At 44.2% G+C, this 24,175-nt stretch overlaps 1 protein-coding gene across 1 annotated transcript in view; it reads right to left on the reverse strand.

Moving 5' to 3' along the window:
* Positions 1–691, reverse strand: part of LOC310796483 (contactin-associated protein-like 2) — a gene marked incomplete at both ends in the record, with an annotated part of 775,066 nt that extends 774,375 nt beyond the window's left edge. Inside the window, one exon of the mRNA XM_083658673.1 lies at positions 580–691. Coding sequence (XP_083514799.1) covers positions 580–691 — 112 coding nt within the window. The remainder of the gene's footprint in view (positions 1–579) is intronic.
* Positions 692–24,175: the final 23,484 nt, after the last annotated feature.

Here is a 24,175-nt window from a genome sequence, read left to right on the forward strand (position 1 = left end):
AAAGTCCAAGACACCATAACCCTCTGCTGCGAATATGGGATTCAACAAACTGGTGGCCAAAAATATAAGTGCTGAAAATAATCATCAAATTGCCTATTAAAAACAAACACTGAAACCATTATCAAATGGCTTCCGACTCAAATACAATACAATCATTTCAATTTCACTATAGGCCTACTGCATGACTGTGTGCACTATATAAACCAGCAAGCCACAACTTAATTAAGAAACACTGAATGTCATTCAGTCTAATCTCCGTCCGCTTCTGCTGGAAGGAAGCGCTGAAAGGCCGTGACCAAAATACATAGAATGGACTGGAGAATGAGCTCTCGAGGATTTAACACGTGTAGGTCTGAACTCACACAAGGTAACATCTCTCTCTCTCTCTCTCTCTCTCTCTCTCTCTCTCTCTGTCTCTCTCTCTCCCCCCCCCCCCCCCCTTCTCCCTCGCTCTCTCTCAGCCTCTGGCACTACCGTAGGGCTGCTACCTGCAGCTCCGCCGCCGCCGGTAAAGGCACCGTCACCTCATTCAGCCCCTCTCACGCGCTCAGCACTCGGACGGACATCATAACAACTTACGCATTGTTGGCAGAGCTCCATGCACGCGCACGCCGTTGGCATGGCAGAAAATCCACAGCGCCGCCGGTAATAATGACAGCATGAATCCCGGTGCAGGACGGTGCCGGTGCATCTTCACAGAGTGGCCGGTGTGCACGAGCGGAGCCGCGAGGAGGAGAGGAAATTAACAAAACAGAAAAGCGGGTCCCTCCGTCAGACACAGTGAGGACTGCTGCACGGACCTCTCTCTCTCTCTCTCTCTCTCTCTCTCTCTCTCTCTCTCTCTCTCTCTCTCTCTCTCTCTCTCTCTCTCTCTCTCTCTCCAATAAAGAGATGATGTAAGGATCACTCCGAGAAAACAGGCTGGTCTGGTCTGTTCGAGCGGAAGAGACTTATCTGTTCTCTCTGCAGCTGTATCGCCTCCTTATTTAGCGATCTCCCACAAAGAATGGACAAAAGAAAGAAACAAGAGCCGGGTCCCTAGATAGCGCCTGTATGGCTGTAGTGTGCTCGCTGTAGCCTAGTTTAAGGGGTGAAATCTCAAGCAGAGACTCCGATCCACTGGACTGGTTTCTCTTCACGGCGCTGTGAGTGCGCTGTCCATGGTGCTGAACTTATCTCCGTCTTCCCGCCTCTCTCTCTCTCTCTCTCTCTCTCTCTCTCTCTCTCTCTCTCTCACTCACACACACACACACACACACACACACACACACACACACACACACACACACACACACACACACACACACACACACAGACACACACACACACACACACACACACACACACACACACACACACACACACACACACACACACACACACACCAGTGTCGTATGTGTTCCGTTCGTGTAACCATACATTGCAGACAGTGCCCCTCTCCTTCTCTAGGTGGTGGTTGTAGCCTGTATAGGGACTAGGGACCGCATTCGATAATTAGAGGTGAGATAAAATATGATAGGCTATCTTTTTTTAATCAACTGCCCTCCTTAATCGACCTCCCCCCCTGTGTGTGGCAAGGACCCAAATACAACGACACACCCAAAACACTTTTTTCAGCTTTTAACCAATATGACTTTGGGGGTGGTGTGTGAAGAATTCTGGTCAAAATTTCCACATTTGAGAGCAAACTGTTGCCATTCTACCATTTGTATCATTTTTCAGCAGCATAACTGGCATAAGTGCCCTCTATGGGTGGAACACTGCTTTTTTGTGTGCCCTCAAATTAATGGGATATTTGGTACATCCTGACGTCACGGTGGGTGACGTCAGGATCCCCCCCCCCCCCCCCCATTGATTATTACTGTAGTTCACGCGGCGCGAGCCCTTTAAGAGCAATGCATTCATGGGTAATGCCTATTGTGGCTAATGTTAGCCGCTAGTTAGTTATGTTACATGGCAGTAAAACGCTAACCTGACGCTGCCAGATGGACGGTATAGCTCCACATACGTTTCACTAAACCAGTCGATCTGGGAATGCAGTAACCAGACACGCTGATGGAGGCGGGCACTTTTTCCAAGCTACTTGGCAGGTGATGGGATGACCCATCTGTCTATCACCGCTGGTGGGTGTTAACTTCAACCAATCAGATCGCCGAAGGTGCCTGTGCTTGATCTCCGTGGTATTCATTGATTGAGTCCTCAAAGTCACCTTCGAAGCATTTAGTTAGATTATAACGAACTAGTTGTGTGGCTTAGCCTTCCCAAATGTTGCTGTTAGTTTTTTAGAATTTAATAATTGGGAACGTTGCATTCAATTTCATTCAGACTGCCTGTCACTTCCGCGGCGGCAGCCATGTTGACGAGTGAAAAGAACTACAAAGACCATGTACCCACTACTTGCCCAGACGAGCCTGAGCCCGCCTAAGGCTGCCGCTGATTCATCGGGCCGGCATGGTTCGACCAATCATCTTAACTGCCTGTGCATGACAAGATGGATTACGTCGTCGAGAGAATCTCTTTTGATCTAGCGAGGTTATCCATCTTGCAAGCAAGGTTAGTAAAACGCCACTAAATGACCAAATTGATCGAATTTTTAATCATTTCGAGTAACACTGTTTCCATACGGATCACCAGCGTTAGTTTTTTGTTTATAATGTGGCTATATTCATAATGTTTTATATCTTGGATGCGTTATTTCGAATCCCACATAGGTTACGCCAAACCACACATACTGTAGGTTACGCTAAAACCACCACCGCAAAGCGTGTGGGTTTCAGGATGAAACAGTCTCGAGCCACTATCGTCATCTTTAGAGCATAATATTCCTGGAATGCAAGTTTGACTAAACAGTTACATGTCCTCTGCATTCTACATAAAATTAAGATATTACGGGTTGTTTTATTTTGTATGTTAGATACTTATTGGCCAAGATATGTTACTTTATGGGGGAGGAATTCTGCCAGGTAAGGAGAGGAGTGTGGGCGGCCATATTGCCTGCAGGGTTTTCAGATCGAGTGGAGAGCCGTTTTGCAGGAAATCTGGGGGGGTTAGTCCCCCTTAAAAGTAGTGTATTTTAATGAACAAGTGCTCTTCACAGATAACAGACAGGTACAATGAAGCAACTGACTGGAGCACCAGACTCATCTAGGCTACACAAGGAGAGGTGATTACAAATGAGACACAGCTGGGGCAGACAGAGAACATGGCACACATAGAACTACAGGAACTAGACAGGACCCACACAAAGAAATCCAAAATCCAGACAATAGATGACGGCAAAAGTCACAACCATCACACAATATACAGTAGTTAAAATATTCACCAACAAAATATATATTTGTCAGGCATAAATTAGTAACTGCAGTTATACAGTGGACAAGTGAAATAAAATGTTGACCAACTTCCCTATGACATTACCATTCTCTGTACTTTTGCTACTGTATATCACATTCAGCTCAACTAACACACCTCTGTGTTTGTATGGTGGAACATGTTAGTCATTTAGATCCGGCCTTGAGTCTTCTTCCTCTACTTTGTGAGCTTTGTTGGCAAATCCATTGAGCATTCAACATATAAAGGTACTAAATGGCATGTTGCCTACAAATATTAAGCAGAAAATACTAGTCTGTTGCATAATCAGATGTGTTATTACTTATACAACTGCAACAGATTCCACCCTAAAAGGTTATGAGATACATGAATCAACTTGTCATTTTACACACATCCCACCCAAGTCCCACAATTAGCCATAAATGGATTATCATGAATATTAATATGCATAAATTCATATAAATGTGCTTGTCATTCCATTTTCTGTGTGAGAAACTGACAAAGTTGGAGTGCAAGACTAAACAACTTAAATTTCACAGTGTGAAATTCAAGTGTTTGAAGGTTCTAGCAAGGAGAGGTATTGCTTGGTGGCTTTAGTTCACATAATACCAAAAGGCTTGTTGCCTGTCAACATGTGACAGCACCAGCAGGTAGCGCTGCAGCTCTGAGATGGACCTCTTCAGACAGAAATGGATGTAAAGTTGACGTCAAGAAGCATATTGCTGCACATCGAAAAATTCATGACATCAGAGCCCCTGATAGGGACATAGAGAGTGGATGTCACACCTTGATAGCCATACTAATTATGGCTATAATTATAATAAGAAATAAATATATATATATATTTTTTTAATGCTGCGGGTGACTCATCATAAATGTACCTTTTGTTTTTGGAAAGAGTGACCCCTCTGGAAGTTCGATTTTCCTAGATTTTTTGGATGTTATTTAACATGCCCAATAGTACCAGAATCCATTGAAAAACCTTTTGTATCAATTTGTTTGGTGCTCTTTTTTCACTCCATATATTGACTGGCCTAGTCTCGCTTGCCAGACTCTCAGTTTCGCGCTGCACCATTTCAACCAGAGAGACACATTTCTAGAATGTCAATGATTTATTAGATGATTAGATACATGAGCCTGTAGGCACATAAGATATAGATATATTTTTGGTGATTAGACTCCATCATGACGTCAGCGTGATTATGACGTCGATCAGCAGGGCTAGATGCAGCCAGGAGTAGGATTGAATATCCCCCGTGGAGTCTAGACTTGGTGGTGGTGAAGGTGGTCTTGATCTTGATGGAGAAGGCTTCTGAATCGGAAGACCTCGGAGTGGACTGGAGGAGAATAGGGTGGAGGAGGCCCTGTCATCATTCTGTCATCATGTCCTTCGGCCACACCTGAAAAAAAGGTGAAGAGGATGACTTCCATTCCTTCAGAATGAGTCTTTTGGCGACAGTGTCTGAAATGGTTGCTTAGCTGTAGGAAAATTCAGAGGACTCCGAGCAGCTGAAGATGGCAAATTCTGCCTCCGGCTGTAGGGTAATTTTGTAGGCCTTAGAGTACCAATCAAATATTTTTGCCCAAAATCCCGTTAATGAAAGGCAGAACCAGAAGGCATGAGATAGTGTGCCCTCTGACACCTGACACCTATCACACAGTGGTGAAACAGAAGGGAAGATCCTGTGTTGTTTATGCTGGGAGTAGTGAAGACGGTGAGTAACTTTGAATTGGATCAGCTGGTGTTTGCTATTAACTGAGCAGAGTTGTACTACAGACAGACTCCTTTCACATATAATGTCAGATAAATCAACACCAAGTTCCCCCTCAATCCCTAATCCCCTCAGTAGAGGCAGTGTTGCAGTTATCAAACAGACATACAAATCTAGAGATTAAATGCTTAGAGTGAGGAGGGCTCAGCAATACTCAGCATGTTCATTTGGGAGCGCTTCAAAGGTGCGAGTCTTGGATCGAACATCATTTCTGACTTGCAGGAATCTGAGCCAGTTTGTGCCGGGCAACTCAAACTTCCTCTTCAGTAGATCAAATGATGCAAAATGACCATCTATGTGTAGGTATTTGATGGAAACCAGCCCCTTCTCACTCCAGGCATTTTTTTGTCTGACCATGGAGCAAAAAAATAGTGATTGAAAGAAATTGGCTTGTGGACAGAAACATCTGGTAGACTCAAAACACTCCTAACTTGGTTTAAAATTCTGAGTTTTTGACAGTCTTAAATCTAGTTTAGAAAATAACATGGCTGGAAGGGAGGAGTTTGCAATAGAGCTGGCCTCCATTTTGAGCCACAGGGGGGCTCCAAGTGATCTGTACTTTACAGCAACAGGCAAGGCAATGTTGATAGAAATGTGCAATTATGGAACACAAGGGTTTGTATTGTAAAGAACGAAGAGACACATTTAAATGCTTTGCGTCACTATGAGGGAATAGCACTTTCCTGTATTGTGCCCAGATTATTAAACTGTATTGTCCACACTCGTAACAATATAGAATATTAAGGATGGACTCATCTGTTCAGTGTCAGCAATGTTCAGAATAATTGATCAAAACCTCCATCTTCGGGCCATATTCAGTCCGCAAATTAACAAGAGATCCTATCTGTGGCTTTTGCAACATGGTCTATTATCTGATCACAGGCTCTCCTTATCCCTAATGGAAAATCCAGCCATGAAGAGTGTCAAGGTCCACCATTGCCAGGTAAGAGGTTCTAAATGTAGTCATGAGAAAGCCGTGGATTCACCAGTGAAGTGACAAAGAAAAGAGACAAAGCAAACTGAAAATTTGCTGATGTTACATTTCACTGTATAAATCCAATTCGTATTTAAATGGTCGCTGAGGTCAGACAAGTTTCCCTTCTCTTCGAAGACAAGAGAAAGACACAATCTGCACTTACAAGGAAGCGTAGTCTTTTAATAATGTCAAGGCAAAATTGGTTTCTGAATCATGTCATGGCCTTAATTAACTAAACGAGCCTAACGGAACAAGACAAGGGTAAAGAAAAGAGGGAAAGAGAGAGGGAGAGAGAGGAGTAATACACCAGATAAAGATCAGATACCTTATCTCTTCAGTTCACATGTCTGCTATTCTTTCCCAGTCCTCCTCTCCACTCTTCACCACCACGCTCTCAAAATGTTTCCTTCTCTCAACTCAAATTAATCTACTTCACATTCACAGGCTGTCTGCAACACATGCAGGGTAAACATCTACAGCTGACTGTCAGGTGCAATCCTATGGTAGTATTGAGTGCTCTAATGCTTTTCATATATTTATGTTTAAAGAGTTAATGACATTTTCCTAGTCTCAAATTGATTGACAGAGTTTGCGACTCAAGGACTGATTTGATTTAGTTTCAATGGTACTGTATACTGAAGATGCAACTTGTTTGCTCATGCTTATTTTTGTCAACAGTGGGGGGAGGGCACCTACTGTACTGTCTTATAATAGAATGAGATTGTAAAGTTGTGCTACTCGGGTATCTACATTACGCATATACCTCTACTATATTCACAAAGCAACATGAATGAACAAAAGCAACACCAACAACAACAAAGGAGGAGGATGAGAATGTTCTCTGTGCTGTCAAGGTGATGTTTTATCTCATTATAGGGACTTGAAATGTTGCGCGCTAGCCTGCACTCAATTTCTAGGGTGGAGACTTTGGAGACGATGCGCGCAACAGCCGCAACATGTTATGGAAATGTTTGTATGAGTACAGGATTACAGCCGCTCCTTATAGATGATGTTGTCTGTTATTGACTCCTCATCACCTTCAATAAGTACTTTCATGCTGTTGGCTCGCTTTCCCGTGGATGAGGTTGTGTAGAGCTGGTCATGAGCAAACACTGGCTGAGGTAGATGCCAACTCGGCCAATCTCTTGAGCTTTGTTGATGGTAACTGAGAAAGACAATCTGATTGAGAACTGTCATCTCACAAAGGTGAAGGAAGCTCATAATTTCTGTCATGGTGAGGAATTCTTGGCAGGAAGATCCTTTCCCCCTTGTTTGTCCCTACAGAAATCTCACATTCAACCACCTTGTCCATCATCATCCGGGTGCCGTTCTTGAGAGTACGGTCAGGACCTGCTTGTAGGTTCCTAAGCAGCATGATTGGAGCTCCTACTTTCAGTTTGATGCCATTGTCAGGCATTTAAGAGGGTGTCTGTGATTGTCTTCCAGAACAGAGTCAGCTGAAAAGCAAACTTTCTCTTCTCCAGGGAACTCATCTAAGCGCATGTTGTTGATGTCTTTGATGTCCTTGTTGAGAGGAGTGTATATAGTGCCTTTCAGAAGGTTGTGTTTGTCACCACATCTAATAGCTAATAGCCTATTGTTTTTTTGTTTTTGTTTTTTGAAGGGGTGGGGGCATTTTGCCTTTATTTAGATAGGACAGTAGGCAGACAGAAAAGGTGGGTAGAGAAGGGGGGTGACATGCGGCAAAGGATCTCGGGTCACCAGGGTCGGATTCGAACCCTCGTCGGCCGCGCGAAGGACCGAGCCTCCGTCATACACGTGCTACCAGAGTGAACCACCAGGACGCATCCTAATAGTCTATTGTTTTCGACTTTCTCAGATGTCCTGTAATTCCCTGATGAGGGAATGAGGTCAGAGGTGTGATCACAGTCATCCTGTTCAAACACCAAGACAACCCCTTGAAGTTCCCATCGAAGCCACTCTTCATCTTCAACCTCTCGGTCATTATTTTATTATAATGTGCACAATATCAATATCAAGGCTTCAATGTATGATGACATTTTCGTCTGTTCCTAGCAGCTAGTGTCGAGTTTTCCATCAGGCAATTGGTATAGTAAAGTGCTATTGCCTTTTCTTTAAGCCCTATCCAGGTTTTAAACATTGTATGAGTAAAGTCAGTGTGGGTACCCCCTTCCTTTTAACAGATATCCTCTTGACTTCAAGGCAATGTCCTCAGATCGGTGATGTGATCACAGTCAACCGTTTTGATTTTTCACTTAGTTTGTGGCTGGAAGAATCTAAAAAGTAATGCAGGATGATGGGGACGGTGCAGGACCCTACCAGCCTTTACTCTTTGGATGCAGGGTGGTGAAGTGAAGCCTCATTTCAGCAAGTGTCCATCCTGCTGAAGTGACAGCTACTCTCTGCTAAGCTCCAGGGGGCGCTGCTCTGTAGCTGACTCTGCACTCTGACTGACACTTCCTCTACACGTATCAATCAAGTGTTACATCCTCCTTCAGAAACAACCCAGCAAGCAAAATTACGTCATGATAACGTTGTGATTACGTGTTCCAGTGACGTTCAGGACTAGGCCAGATCACAGGGTGATTTGGGGATGATTTAGACGTCTATGCAGGAACGTCAAGCTGACGTCGAAATATGACCGTTACCATGAATGGGCATGTTCAGTTATTCTGCTATGTACACAGTGTATATTCAGCAACTTTATACATAAAGCTATAATTATGTCCAGATTAACAATTTTATGCTACATTTTCAAAAAAAATAATACCACCCCGTGTGGGATTTGAACTCGGGATCTACAACTTACAGGCCGGCTATTCTACCGCTACGCTAACTATTCGCTGAAATATTCTGCTGTAGGTTGGAGTAATATAGCCTACTGTTTCAAAACATGGACCCCTTGTTATTTTTATACTAGTATAACATCCATGGAGTCGGGACAGTTTTATTAAAAATGATAGCTAATTTAATTCAAAACTGAATCTGGAAGAATCATTGAGGGTCCCCTCAAAATTTACAAATGTCACCAGCCTGTACTTTGTTTGCCAATGCTCCTGCACACACAAACAGGCTATGAGACACGGATAATACATAGCCTACCGTACAGTATACGATAGGATTATGGTAGAAACTTGTTTTTTATTTAAAACGTTGGCGTCAAGTCTGACGGTCCCAAGCACTTGCCTCACCGCCCGCAGCACATAGAGACCAATGTTATTTGTCCAGCTCGGAGGATCGTTCATTTAGGTGAAAATGAGGTTGTAGCTCGTTGTCTACCTTACTAAGATGGGGAGGCGTCGTGTGTGCAGTACATGCTTCGTTTATGAGCTATTGATCCGGGAAGTGCGAATCCTCGCAGTGTATTTTCTCTCTTTCAAAACAATCTGGCAACACGATATGCAAGTGAGACAATTGCAGGATTCCCCCGCAGTTCATCTCCTCGTAGTCCCACCTCCACGAATAAACAGTTTGTTAATAAGCATGATGTCCACAACTGCTGATCACTCGGATTTTGGATAAAAAATAGCCCAGGCTGAGAAATACGTGATTGATTGCAACCATTTAGTTATCCTCATGGATATTTCAGTGGTGAGTGAAATTAGTTGGATAGTGATACTTGGGCCAGATCTGACTCGTCATGATATGAAAAAAAAAAAAAAAAAAAGTCAAACACCGCAAGTGCATATAAGGTTGTTTAGACCGGTGTTTCAGAAAAGACTGCGTCGGGACCATAGACATAAATAATTATGGACGTATCTATCCCATTACATTTCGTTTTCCTGGTGGAGTTCAAACGTTGGCCGTCACCATCTTGATTTTTCATCAGCAGAGTGGGAGGGAATGGGTTGAGTTCTTCCGCACCTCACGTGAGATGGGAGTTTCCCAGAGCCGCAGCTCCGCCTGCTATTGGTCCGTGATCAGCAAGCTGCGTGATCACTGGACAGGCGATCTGTCAATCACCCCCTTTCCTATCATCTATTTTAGTCCAAATGGGCGAGTTATATAAAAATTGACCCCCCTACAGTTATGAAAAGGTGAAATTAGCTATATAGACCAAAACCGCGTTTCGTCCCTCACTGGAAAGATGTTTAATCATGTTACAAAGTCGGGCATTTTAACATGGGGGGAATGCCTACTGCCCCTGATGCCTAGTGGCCATTCGAGGAACTACAGCTTTTCTATTCACTTCCGCATCCTCAGAGGAAAGGGTGTGGGCTTGCCCACTGGTCGGGACCCACAGTTGGGTCGCAGGAGATTTTATTTGGGTCACCAAATCAATTTGCAGAATTTCTTCCATAGTAAAAATGTGTATATAGTTTTACTGATGAGAAATAAAAACAGTTACATAGCCTGTTGTTAACTCTGCCTAAATGCATTTATTTGGTCTCATTTATAAAGTATTGAACATGCGTATATGTTTTCAATAGGCCTAAAATATGCTGCATAAAACAAAGTTGTGATTTATCAAACGTATATATCTTCGAAATGGCTGGTTTACCTATTCAAGATCATATAAGGTGATAATGAAGACAGTAAAAATGGTCAGGAACAATAATTTATGCACAAATTCACTAGGGATGCACCGATCGATCGGCACGTGACCGGAAATGGCCGATTTTCACGTGATCGGCCTCGATCGGTGATCTGCGCCGGTCACTCTAAAATGCAGATTCTGTGAGCCGATTTTCAAGTGACGTGCGCGCACCCAAAAGCAGCGAGACCGAGTGGATGTGGATGAGTTGCAGCCAAAACAAAAGCTGCCACTACACAGTACACACATGCCACAGCATGTCTTCGTCGGTGTGGAGCCGCGGAGGGGCCGGGTAGGTTGGAGTCCACAGTACATTCCAGTCTGAGCGGCTCGCTTCACCTCACCGTCCCCTCTTCCCCGACCAGCCTCCACATCACCGCTGCCTGCTGCTGCTGCTATCTGTCAGTCACGACTCACGTTGTAACGTGGATACAGCCAGGAGAGGACTTTTGTTTCGTATTGCGAATAGAACGACGAACATAATAATAAAACGCATCGCACCAGTGTGCAAGGTTTTCTGTGAGAGATGATTTTTTTTCGAATGGCGGATTTAAAAAAACGCGCTCTGTGTGTAAACTACGATATTCAAACTGAGTCAACTCAAACTCATTTCCTCATCTAGGCTACTCAAGAACAGCCAAATCCACAACTGTAGAGTGGGCATGGCTTCGAAGGTCTCTGGGCTCCAGAGCTATAGGCTATAAACTCCTTGTCCATGGATAACATTTTGACGTTTATTTATTTTATTTTATTCGTTTATTTGGCAGGGACATAGGCCTATACAAAAAAACATTAAACCCCATAGGGGAAGATATGCTTTGTAACAGATTTAGCCATAGGCTACTTTCCATCTGAAGCCCCTGTTCTGTTGCACCTTTTTTCTTTTGGAAAAGTAAATGCATGATAGCTGTGTGATATACTGGAATTATTGTTTTATATTCATTGTATTTACACAAAAAAGAAAAGCTCTGTCCAGTAACCTGGAACACTTTTATTTTGAGATGTTTTTGAGTGAGATCGTCCTACCTCATGCAAATGATAAGAAATGTGACATGAATGTTAATTTTCTATTAAAGCAAAGTAAAAAAGTAAAAAAATAACCTGCCAATTATTGTTATTAGAAAAAAAATCGGAATCGGCAAAAATCGGTATCGGCAAGTCAGACTATTCAAAAATCGGAAATTGGAATCGGCCAACAAAATCGCAATCGGTGCATCCCTAAAATTCACTCTTCTCACGATTTATAGATAAGACATAATTGTGAATTGGGTCACAATGGTTTGTCGTTTAAAAAAAGTGTGTCCCGACTCCCCAGATAAAAGGTTTGGGAAAAACTGGTTTAGACCAACTAACCAAGTCTCCAAATTGCATCTTGCAGTCTCCCAGTTCGCAGCCTCACGTTGTATTATTGTCTACCTACTGACAAAGGGAATACTGTATATAGAGAGACAAAGTGAACGTCACTTCCTGCTTCAGCACTGTACCAGAGATTTTCTTCCGCAATTTATTTACAAAACTAAAAAAAACAACATTGAAAAAATATTTTCTTTAAACCCGCATTTTTTTACGTTTTGGTCCGAGTGAAATGTATGCGATATCTCCTGTTTCTATTATCTGAACCGTTTGGTTTGAACAAGTAAAACTATTTTTATAAGCATTTTACGAAATGTCTATGGGAAAATAAATGGCGGATGAAAATCTCTGGTACAGTGCTGAAGCAGGAAGTGAAGTTACTCTTTGGCTCTCTATTCACCTTATGTAGCCACGCCCAGAGCCGTATAATAGAAGAGTTCCGACATCTCCACTCACTCCAATGGACCAGTTTTTTTCCAGGAAGTATAGGTCCTGGAACTCTTGAGTAAAAAAAGCAGCACTGTCGAGTTGCAGCAAAATAGACAGTTTGTGTTGTGCTTTGAAAGGGTTTTTCATCCCTTGAATCAAATTGTACATTATATCAGCTTTATTTTAGCATGCAAAAGTAGCGCGAGACCCATTCCTGGCTGTTCATTGGCTAATGAGTCTCGCATTTTGGTCCTCCGCTGACGCCACTCTCTCTAGAGGACACTAGCCACGCCCATTTGACCCGGTTGTGTGGTTGTGTCACGACTTCCGGCTAAAAAAAAGAAAAAGAAAAAGGCTGGCTGCTCCAATATCATCTAACTCTGAATTAACTAATAATTTAGCCAATTGTATGTAACATACCAAATAAAAGCAAACGGCAATGTCTAAGAATGGAATGCCATAACTGGCTTGTTAATTCTCGCATTCAAGGGAATTATGTTAACGCTGCGCTCGGAGGAGAGAAAACCATCTGAAGCTTTCTTTGTTGGAGTCCAGCATGGCCGTAACTAGCTATGAGGACGGGGAGGTCCGGACCTCCCCTAATATTTCAGAGAAAAAAATAAAACAATCTGCATGGAAAAGCATGAAAAACACGGGATGCCGCGTCCGTGGTAACTTGATTCCGAGAGAGCAGCAGCATGGTGGTGAGTGATGACTGTCTGTCTGCCTGGCGAGATAATTGAAGGTGAGCGAGCTGCGAGACAGTGAGCGAGTGAACGACAGACAGTGAGCGACACAGACAGATTCTTTAGCAACAACCAAGAAAGTAAGTGTCTAGTCTGTCTCTTAAGTAATGTTACCTGTGTGACATGTTGGGATGCTACTGGCTAATCATGCATGATGCCAATTGCCAAGCTCCCGAAGTCAGGTATGCAGATGGCTATATGCATGGTTTCAGTTTCATGACCCAATAAGTAACAAAAAGAGGTGGTGTAAAGTTAAAAACAACATAATATATTTTATTTTATTTTTCAATCGTTCCTATCAGGAATAAATAAATGTCCCTCTGTATGTTTTTTTATTATCGATGATGACTTTGTGTGTTGTGTACGGCTTGGGTTGTGTACCTGTGTTTGTAGGTGTCATTTTGATATGAATTTGGCTAAAACAGTTTGTGTTTGTTAGTTACAATTATGTTGACAGGAGAGCTGAGCAGGTGGTGACATGAAAGAGAATATACTGAATAATGACATCACAACAGTATAATCCTAATGTTGATTTAAAATGATATATTACTCTAAATATGGCTAAAAAAGGGGGAAAAAAACTAAAATTTAACCCTCAAATCCGCCTCCCCTTGCTGGACCTCCCCTATTTCGGAACCCTGGTTACGGCCCTGGAGTCCAGGTATGTTTTACAAGAAAGTGCTCATCATTGTCGATGATAACGTTATCTGACCTGGCTAACAGTGGATACTCCGCTTGCTTGCTGTGTACCGAGCTCAAAGTAGTAGGCTACGTTCTTTGTTTTACCCCTGCACTGTCCGCTACAAAAACAATTTTCTTCTTCTGACATTCTTTTGTATTTTGCGCCGTGACCAGCGGAAATGTTAACACAACCCGGAAGAATTTGGCCCACCCCCGCGTTTGAACACGATTTCAAAACGATTTCAGACGGACAAGCCCGTCTTTTATTGTCACACGGTTACACATCAACACATGCACGGAGGGCCACAAACTTTCCTCCGGGGGGCAGGCCAGGAGCAGTGGTCGCTTTCTCGTACAGCGCCCGGGGACCGACTTCGGATGTTGTCGTCACTGGTCGGATGACGATGACGATCTGATCTTCTGCATGTTTTTAATGGGGGGGGGGGGGCGTTATATACGGAGGAACCCCCCTGGGGGGAGCACGGGGAGAACATGCAAACTCCACACAGACAGAAAGGCCCTTACGACGAGATACCCCACCTGGGCAGTAGGCACTGAAGATATGGGGGGAACACAACCACAGCGCCCGCAGTGTCCCAGGCGAGAATCGAACTCAGGACCTTCTGACTGCGAGGCGACAGCTCTACCACTGAGCCACCGTGCCCCCCAGTCAGACATAAGGTGAATAAACAAGCGCAAACCTTTTAGACCACGGTACCAGCCCCACCCCACCCCAACACCACCCATATCCCCCTTGCCACTACTGTAATCATACCCACCCCTCGAATCACAACTCTCTACCACCTTCCTATCCCTTTAACCACTAAACTCACTAAACGTCCATGACTGACTGACTGAGTGAGTGAGTGAGTGAGTGACTGACTGACTGACTGACTGACTGACTGTCCTGACTTTTTCACGTTATGTCCCCGGCGGGGCAGCTGACTCAAGACTTTGCGAATCAAAAAGTTGTCTCAATTCATTCCCTTGTCATCACCTCCGTACATCTTTTTTATGGCTTATCTTAAAAGTTTCAGATACTGTCGAATATTTTCATGTATAGCTGTTCAAAATGGAACAAGCTGTGAGATGAACTCAGATTGTTCAAATTAAATCACCATAGACATCCAGAAGTAGTCAGTCTTCACCATCTGCTGAGATCTGCTGACTCTACTATCAGCCCCCCCTCCCCCAAGCTCTCAATAATTACAAGCAGTGAAGTAAAGACGTAATCCAATCATGCTCATGGAGCTACATTCCTGGACGTTACCTGGCCTCGCTTTATGACCAAGTGGAGAATAACTTTCTTTCTTTCTTTCTTTCTTCGTCCTGACTTGCAATAAGATGACAGCGCGGTGAGCTTCATCCCGTTAAATGCTAACGACTGAGCACATTAGCCATACCCGTTATCATCTGGAGTGCCACGGAGACCCTAAACCCAGCCAATCCCATCGCTTTTTAATTAATGAGCGTTCCGTTAAAGATCTCACGCAACATGCTCTACTGACTGATGGAATGTTTTGGGAACGCGTCGCCGGGTCACCATGGTTACTGGGCATCTTGGTAATGATGGAACACTTGCCCACTAACAAGGGGGCAGAGCATGTCCGAGCAGGTGTATCTGTGCCACTAAGACATGGCTAATCAAAATGGGATTAGCGGGTTTATGGCAGTCATATCTGAACTCTGGTGTATACCATCACCCCCCTCCTCTCCTCTCCCCACCTCATTCAGAGTGCTCTTTGGAGAGATGAGGAAGGGGATTTGTGGAGATAGGTCAAGGAGGACAAAGGAGTTTTTCCTTCAGATCCTTGTGATCCTGCCTCCTTTTTTTTTATCTCTACCTGCCCTTATTTTCCACAACCGATCCCATTTACAGTTTCACTGGAATTCTGTTGGAACAGTTTCAAACCTATCTTATTTACTGTCAGCTATATTGTATTAGCAAACACTGCAGCAGAAAATAAACTATATGTAGCACTTCTTTAACCCCCTTTGTGTTTACAGGGTAGTGCCACCTGAATTCCCTCTTGTATCGCTACGTTATAAGTATGTAATTATAACCCTTGAGGTTTGGTTTAGTTTTGAATGTCAGTAATAATGTCTAGTTATTGACCCACAATTCACCCTTGCAGTGAACCTTCACCATCAGCTCTGGTAAGTGCCCTTTAAAATTTAGTCCCACTTAGTACACTATATTATTTAAATGTTACTTGATTATCTATACAAATAAATGTACAAATATGATAATATATCTGTCTAATATACTAATCCTATGTACTAATCACTTGTTTTTCCCTTCTCCCTTCTAATGTATGACCCAGGACCTTAAGGTAAGTACCTCTTAACAGGAAATGATGTCACTCATACAAGGTAAGTTTATAGAAAAATATAGTATATTGATTTAGTATCTTAAATGAAATAGCAATACACTGGAACAGTATTTCAGGAAATCAAAATAATAAACAGTAACTCTTTTAGTTCTTTCAGAAATTCAACTAATAAACAGTATCTCTGTTGGTGTTTTCAGATACTCTCCATCATCAATGCAACCTGTGAAACACACTCAATACTCGGATACAATACCTGCAATGCATTCACTAGAAGATGGCAGACTAGCATGCATAAACAATTAAACAAATAAACCAATAAAGTCCTGTGTGTCTCTAATGTCAGCGATGCTACATCAATGCTACATCGTTAGCATCCACAGTTCCCCAAAACAAATCCCACCCTCGTTGCAGATCTGAGTCGTTGCTTGGGTACGTTGAGGCTTACAAACTTTATAGCCGCTTCGCTCCCGAAGTGACCTAAAATAAAGAAAGGTACCTGTAGTCCTTGATGTGAAACGAAACGAACACCTGGCGATGGTTTGCGAGTGACTGGCAGGCAGGGCGTAGCTTGAGCAGAGCGGTCCTCCGGCTGGTCGGCTAACGTTGATGGCAGCCTTGGCGTGGAGAGGCGCAGGAACAAATCCCCCGACGTCACCTTTACTCTGCGTCCAAGCCAAACACAGTGCAAACGTCGGCTAAACAGACTTCGGTCAACGTGCGGTACTCACTTATCTGGCAGGCACCAGTTAACACGAAGCTAACCACTGACTGAGCTAGTACAGTGGCCCTACAACACGCAACAACTAGCTTCACTAGCCGAGAAGCTAATGCTATGCGCCTGTAGAATCAAGTTGTCCAGTAGACTCCAGGCGTCCTTGATACAGCTCTCACAGGCTGTCCGCCCTGGGATTCCCGTAGCTTTCACCGGAACGTCGGCTAAGTCTATACTGGTCATGAAATGTCTAAATAACAAACAGGTCTCTCTCTTGGTGACTTGCTCTCCACAGCCGTCTCTGTTGCCATCCGTCTCGTTCCTCGTCCTCCGCACCCCTCACACTCTCGCCCGTTCACCGTCCAATCCTGCTCCGCGCTCTGCTCATGTGATCCTCCCAGCCAATCACTCGACGCCAAAACCATGCGGTCGCTAGCACGTCCCCTAGACATGGAAATGAACTGTCCAATCCCCGTCCAAGGAAACCAAACAAGGAAGGACCCCACGGGCACTCCCACTGAAGTCAATTAAAGGCACATTTCCACTTTCCTAAACATTTACAGATTATTGCATCTTCACAGGTAATTATTATAACAGGTAAGCATGACACAGGTAATAGTTATCACAGGTAAGTATTATCACAGGTAATTATTATAACAGGTAATAGTTATCACAGGTAAGTATTATAACAGGTAATTATATGACACAGGTAAGAATGACACACACTCCCAGACACACACACAACTTAAAGAGCCTAAAAACTAGCTTCTTAGTTAAACAAAAATATTAAACCCCACTTAAACACCTGGGTTACATATAGGGTACATTAGAATATTATGTTGTCAAGTTGAAATGGTCTACCATGCTTTTGCTGTCATCCTTGACACGTCTACTGTGCCACCTCCCCATTCTTTAGCACTCTGTCTCCTGACTCCTTCATTCCTCTCCTGCTCTTTAGCCCTTGGCATTTGGATTTTGCTGTCAAGGCATTTTCTCTGTTTGTGGCCGTTCGTCTATAAGCTGGATTTATAGCAGCAAATCCAACACTTTCTTGACCAACTTGTCGTTACTCTCAACTGTGTGAGAGAGCGTGTGTGGGTGCGCTCGTTTGCACTGTTTGATCCAGGATATTGTACTTCTCATTGGAGGCTGAAGGTCCTGATGCCTCCTAATCCATGATGATTGGCTGGCTGCTAGCTGTATTGTCAGCTGTCCGTCTGCCCTTTTGCTGCTGCAGCCCTCTAGTCTCAAATCCCTACAACTCGCTTGCCTCCCCCTCCCCCCACCTCTCCTCTCTCTCCTTTCCTCCTGCCAATCTCCCCAGTACAGCCCATATCATTTACCACCGTATGCAGTAGTATAATTCATTGACACACACACACACACACACACACACACGCACACGCACACGCACACGCACAGGCTCACACACACACACACACACACACACACACACACATACACACGAACACGCCCACACACAAGGGAGCTTGGGCTCTGTCTGTTTCTCTGTCTGTCCCACTGATGACATCATCAGTGATGTCATAAACCCACACACAAGGCTATAGTTCAGTGCACTGATGCTGTCATCAGTGATGATGTCATCAGTGATGATGTCATAGGCATTGTGACATTACTGACACACACACACACAGAATAAAGGGAGAGAGACTGAGGGAGAGGGAGAGAGAGGCAAGGGAGAGGGGAGAGACTGAGGGAGAGAGAGAGGGGGAGAGAGACCGAGGGAGAGAAAGAGGGAAATGAGAGCAACTGAGGGAGAGAGGAAAGAGACTGAGGGAGAGGGAGAGAGAGGCGAGGGAGAGAGAGGAGAGAGAGAGGGGGGAGAGACTGAGTGAGAGAGAGAGGGGGAAAGAGACCGAGGGAGACAGAGAGGGAGACTGAGGGAGAGAGAGCGGGAGACTTTTGCGTGCGCCAATAGAGAACCAAAGTGAACCGTCACTTCTTGGTTTTCTCCCTGTAGCTAGCGTGAACGGAGAGATAACGTTACTTTTTTATCCCGTTTGAATTGTGCCACGGGGTACACATGTTAAATTTTGACAATTTAAAAGATAACTATGCATGTCAAGAAAGTCACAGTTTGTGGTAAAACGGTGGCACCAGTGGTGTATAAAGTACTCGAAAGGCATACTTCAGTAAAAGTACACAATATATTCCCAGAAAAAGACTTTGGTAAAAGTCAGTCACTCATTAGAATATTACTTGAGTAAAAGTCTTAAAGTAGCTCATATTTTCTGTACTTAAGTATCAAAAGTAATTTTCTGATATTAAATGTACTTAAGTATTGAAAGTAAAAGTACAAGTAAATGCTGTTAAAAAAATGCAAGCAAAAGACATGCGTGGGCTTGAGTGGAATATTTCTTCTTCTTGAGTTTATATAGCGGTTAGTCTCGCTGGCCAGCCTCCTCTCCCTTCCGTCCGAGGAGTCTGGCGCCGCAGGTCTACATAGTGGGATTGCGATGGGCGGCGCTTAGCGGCAGTGCCCTTGGAAAATAGTTGCCGTTTTCAGCGTGTAGCAACGAGCTAGTGTGTATGTTTCGGCCGTTAGCTTGCTAGCTAGTTAGTGTTGTTGTTTTCCCTGAGGCGGCAGGGGACTATTTACAGCAACACACAGGGAGGAGGGAGCAGAAGCCACTCTGATTGACATGGTCGGAGCCAATGACAGAGCTTCTTAAGCGGGGAGTGGAAATCCGGCGTCTGAAACCGACGCCTCCAATGGGAGAGAAGAGTAGAGCAGGGGAGGGTTTATCCCAGTTATGGAGACCTGCGGCGCCAGACTCCTCGGACGGAATGGAGAGGAGGCTGGCCAGCGAGACTATATAGCAGTTAACAAATAATGTCTTGGACTATTTTCAATAATGAAGACTACTTAGCAGCTAACGCCCAGTTCAGGTCATATCACAGTGCACGCCCCCTTTCTTTGAGGTTGTATAACCCATTCATTGTTATGCTTGCCCCCTTTCACTCATGCTGTCTCCTCATCCATTCATAGTTTACCACGCATGTGGCAATAACCAATCAGCCCAAGCTATTCCTTTCCAGCTGATCCCAATCACCTACAGTAATCAGCGTAGTACTGTATATCAGGGTCCATGTTTTACTCTGTTTGCTATGTGCTGTGTATATGTGCCATGTGCCATTCTCAGTTGCTGATCATCATCGCTGAAGCAGTTGTTTTCGCCCCACCTCCTCCCCTGATCGTCATGACTCCTGAAGAATTCCCTATGGGGCTTTCCTATCCTATTCTTCACTGACGACACCCTCTCATCATCTCAGGAGAGTGTCATCATATCATGGAGTCATAAGCCAAAATTAATTTGTTGTATCATTAAAGCTTGTTAAACTTCCTACTAGTCTCGTTATGTTGCATTAAAGCCATTAACTGGAATGGAGTGTGGATTGTGATTAACGTAACTTGCAAACTAGGAGATTCACCAAACCTGATTGCTTGCAGGCTACCCAATTTCTTCTGATTTTACTTTGTAACTAAGATGCTTGGGGGAAATGTAGTGGAGTAAAAGTATCAATTATATTTGGGAAATGTAGTGGAGTAAAAGTTCCTTGACATGCATAGTTATCTTTTAAATTGTCAAAATGTAACATGTGTACCCCGTGGCACAATTCAAACAGGATACAAAAGTTAACTTATCTCTCCGTTTACAACTATTCATATTTTTCACACACTGGTACAGGGAGAAAACCAGGAAGTGACGGTTCACTTTGGCTCTCTATAAGGCAGGTGTCACAGAGTGATTTGTGACTGATATGTATTGTCAGACACCCCCTTGTTTAATTATAATATGTCAATTTACGTCTTTGCATCAGAGTCAAACAGGAAGTGGGAGTGGCTTAGAGATTATAGCCGTGGATTTCAGGTGCGCAGCCCCTCTCTGCCATTGATTGAAGCCGAGCCATGGATTCTCTGGAGCCCCTGTTCTCTCGTAGTTTTCCCTCTGTTTTCACGTGTTAGTGTGTGTGTGTGAGACTTTTCTTTTCTAAGCGTCTTATGAGCAGAGGCTGCCTGAATCTGGCCTCCACACTACCGACTGGGCTGGCCATACAAGCCGGGCTGTCTAGGTGTCAACGCCCCGGCCTGCTAGAAGGTAAGCTGCTCTCGACCATATTGGTGGCTTCTGGTTTGATGTTTCTGTGCAAAGACGTTCTGTGTTATTGTGACGAGGTTTGGATTAACTAGACACGAGCTTGATCCTATTTTGAGAGCCAGACTCTGTCACACAGGCGAGGCTGCGCAACAGCCGAGCAGCGGGCGAGGCCGCGCAGCAGCCAAGCTGCATATGTGAGCTGCAGGGCGGGTGAGACCGCGAGCCCGCGCAGCGCACAAGATGCCTAGTATATATAACTTTTCTAGCTTCCCTCACTTCCTTGCTGCACGTAATGGGTGCCCAAGTCTTCTCAGTATTACAACAATATTTTCCTTAGATTCCAGTCAGCCATCAGGCTGTCTCACATTTTAAAATATGCATAGATTTGGTCGATAGGAATTCATAAAGTCCACCTTTCACATTCATGTATTCACACCCCTCACCCAAAAATATTCATTCACCTAACACCCCCATTATTTCAACCATGGACTCCAACTCACCTCACACAGCCTCCTTTTCAATATCATTATTAAAGCCCGCCCTTTTGCCTACACTCCATTCTATTATGAAAATGATGACGATGTCATATTTCCAGCGGTGATGGTGATGTCTTGTCCCATGCAGGTAATTCCAGATTGGGAATCCAACTCATTTCAAGTAGAGCGTGAGGGTAATGGGAAAGTGACCAGGGCTGAAGAAAGATCCCTTTTCAATTACTTTGCAGGTGAGAGGACCAGCCGTTCTACTACATATGATTGGCAATAGCAGCTTTATAATCAGGAAGTTGGGAGACCAGGGTGATTTCACAGCCATATTCTACTTTTTCTTATTAATCTAACCTTGTACCACCAGGAGGTAAACCTGGAAGGATTAGATCAACTGCTGGAGAAGAAGCTATGATATGCCTGTATGATGACATGGTTGGGGGAATTTAATATTATTATTAGCTCACACTCTCAGCCCGGTTCATCACGCCACCTTGCCAGCTCTTCTCCTCTCCTGCTGCCTTCACCTGATAAGCGATCTTGCCTTCTCTCACCACGAGGTACTGGAGCGGAGAGCAGCAGTAGCTGTAACTAGGTCAAAGTTGAAACAATTTTAACTTGGAGTGCAGCGTACAGTTTAGCGGTTTAGTGATTTGCCATAAAATAAAAACGCTATAAAGTTCCGTTTTTACAATAAAAATTTAAGTAGTAACTTTGAGACCCAACATATGAACATAACAACACTAAGAGGAACCTCTAGTTTAATGTTTGAATGAAAATAGACCACCTTGAAACATTATCACTTCAGTTTGTGTAGCCTATTTTATCGAGTTTGAATGAAAGCTTTTGTTTTGAAACATTCTGACCGGAACTACAAATGATTCTGCTGCTCACTTTAGCCGCTTGTTCGTGCACTATTTTGGAGAAATATTGATTGGAAAGTAAATAGGCTAATGTTGAAAAATAGAAAAATATATTGTGATTCTGATGGACTTGAGCTTGCATCCAAAATGCTGTCAAAACTTTCCTTTATGGTTGCCAAAGCCTCCATAATTCTTGACCGGAAAAGATGCAGAAAAAAGCCGCAGAGAATAAAATGACGGCCCAAATCACAGAGATGCCAATTCGCACGGGACTAATATTATCAGAACACCTCGGTGTTTGGCGAAATATGTCAGGTAATTTGCGATGGAATTATTACTTGGCAAATTACAGACATGGCCGATTCGCACGGGATTAAGATAACAGGGGACCTCCACAATCATTACAAATTACCAGAGGTCCCCAAATAATATTTATCCCATGTGAATATAATAGGGCTATAGAGAGACTGGTGTCACATCGCCCCTCCCTGCACTGTTGTGTCCGGGCTTTCCTCTGGTTCTGTTGTGTCCGGGCCTTCCTCTGGTTCTTAGCTGAGCTGTTCTACACTCTTAACTCATCCAGGAGCCACGCTTTGTCAAGAACCTTTAGCAGAACCTCCTTACCACTTTTGGAAGCCTTTCGTGTTTGATAGAACGTGCTCCGGGGAGCAGCCTGCAGCTTTGGGTTCAGGAAAAGGTCAAGCACACCCTGGGGCGCGTGCTCCAGTACGACTTGGGAAATACAGTAGTACCAGCCGGGAGATGATAGTCCCACCCTGGTTTTGGCGTAGGGTCAGAGACCCCGGGGGTAGGGGACCCCCCAACCCTAACCCTAACCCTAACCACACCCACCCAATGCCTAAACCTAACCCCCCTCTCCCCACTACCGTATTTCTCAAATCGTCCTGGAGGATGAGCCCGGGGGTGTGCTTGACCTTAGCCTGAACGCAGGAGCAAAGGAGATAGGCTTCCTAAAGCGCTAAGGACGTTGCTAAAAGCGCTTGACAAATCTTGGCTGGACGAGTTCAGAGTGAGAACGGGCTGCTTGTTCAGCATCAGCCTACTTTACATTCATACAGACATCACACCTGGGAGACAACCACAGTTTCTGTTGTTGGCGACTGAGCAATGGGAGTGTTAAGTGCCTTGCTCAAGGGATTTTAGGTTGCACTTTATCTCAGAAATACACGGTGCTGTCTGAGCAATTTAGCCTAATAGAGAATAAATAGCACAGTCCAAATGTCTGATATATGAGATTCGGTACAGCAATGGGAAAAACGCCAACAAACAAACACGTTATCTTGGGTCAGATACTGTAGCTCTGTTTCTGCCTCTGCCTGTTTGTCCCAAAATGGCTCTATTAGCAAATACAATTTCAGCCGTTACAGAAGCACACGCACGCACGCACGCACGCACACACACACACACACACACACACACACAAGCACAAAAACACAAACACACACACACACACACACACGCACACGCACACGCACACGCACACACAAACGCGCGCGCACGCATGCACGCACACACACACACACACACACACACACACACACACACACACACACACACACACACACACACCAGAGGCAGGTGTGTGCAGTAATGCTCACATACTGTACAGAGCACACACAAACATGGACAGGCACTCATGCAAACACACACACATACACACACACACACACACACACACACACACACACACACACACACACACCCCTACACCTACAAGGCAAGTGTGTACGCTCATGCACATCACACACACACACACACAGACACATGCGCACGCATGCACACACACATGCACACACACACACACACACACACACACACACACACACACACACACACA

Source organism: Poromitra crassiceps (assembly GCF_964638095.1).
Source record: "Poromitra crassiceps genome assembly, chromosome: 2".
Taxonomy (NCBI): domain Eukaryota; kingdom Metazoa; phylum Chordata; class Actinopteri; order Beryciformes; family Melamphaidae; genus Poromitra; species Poromitra crassiceps.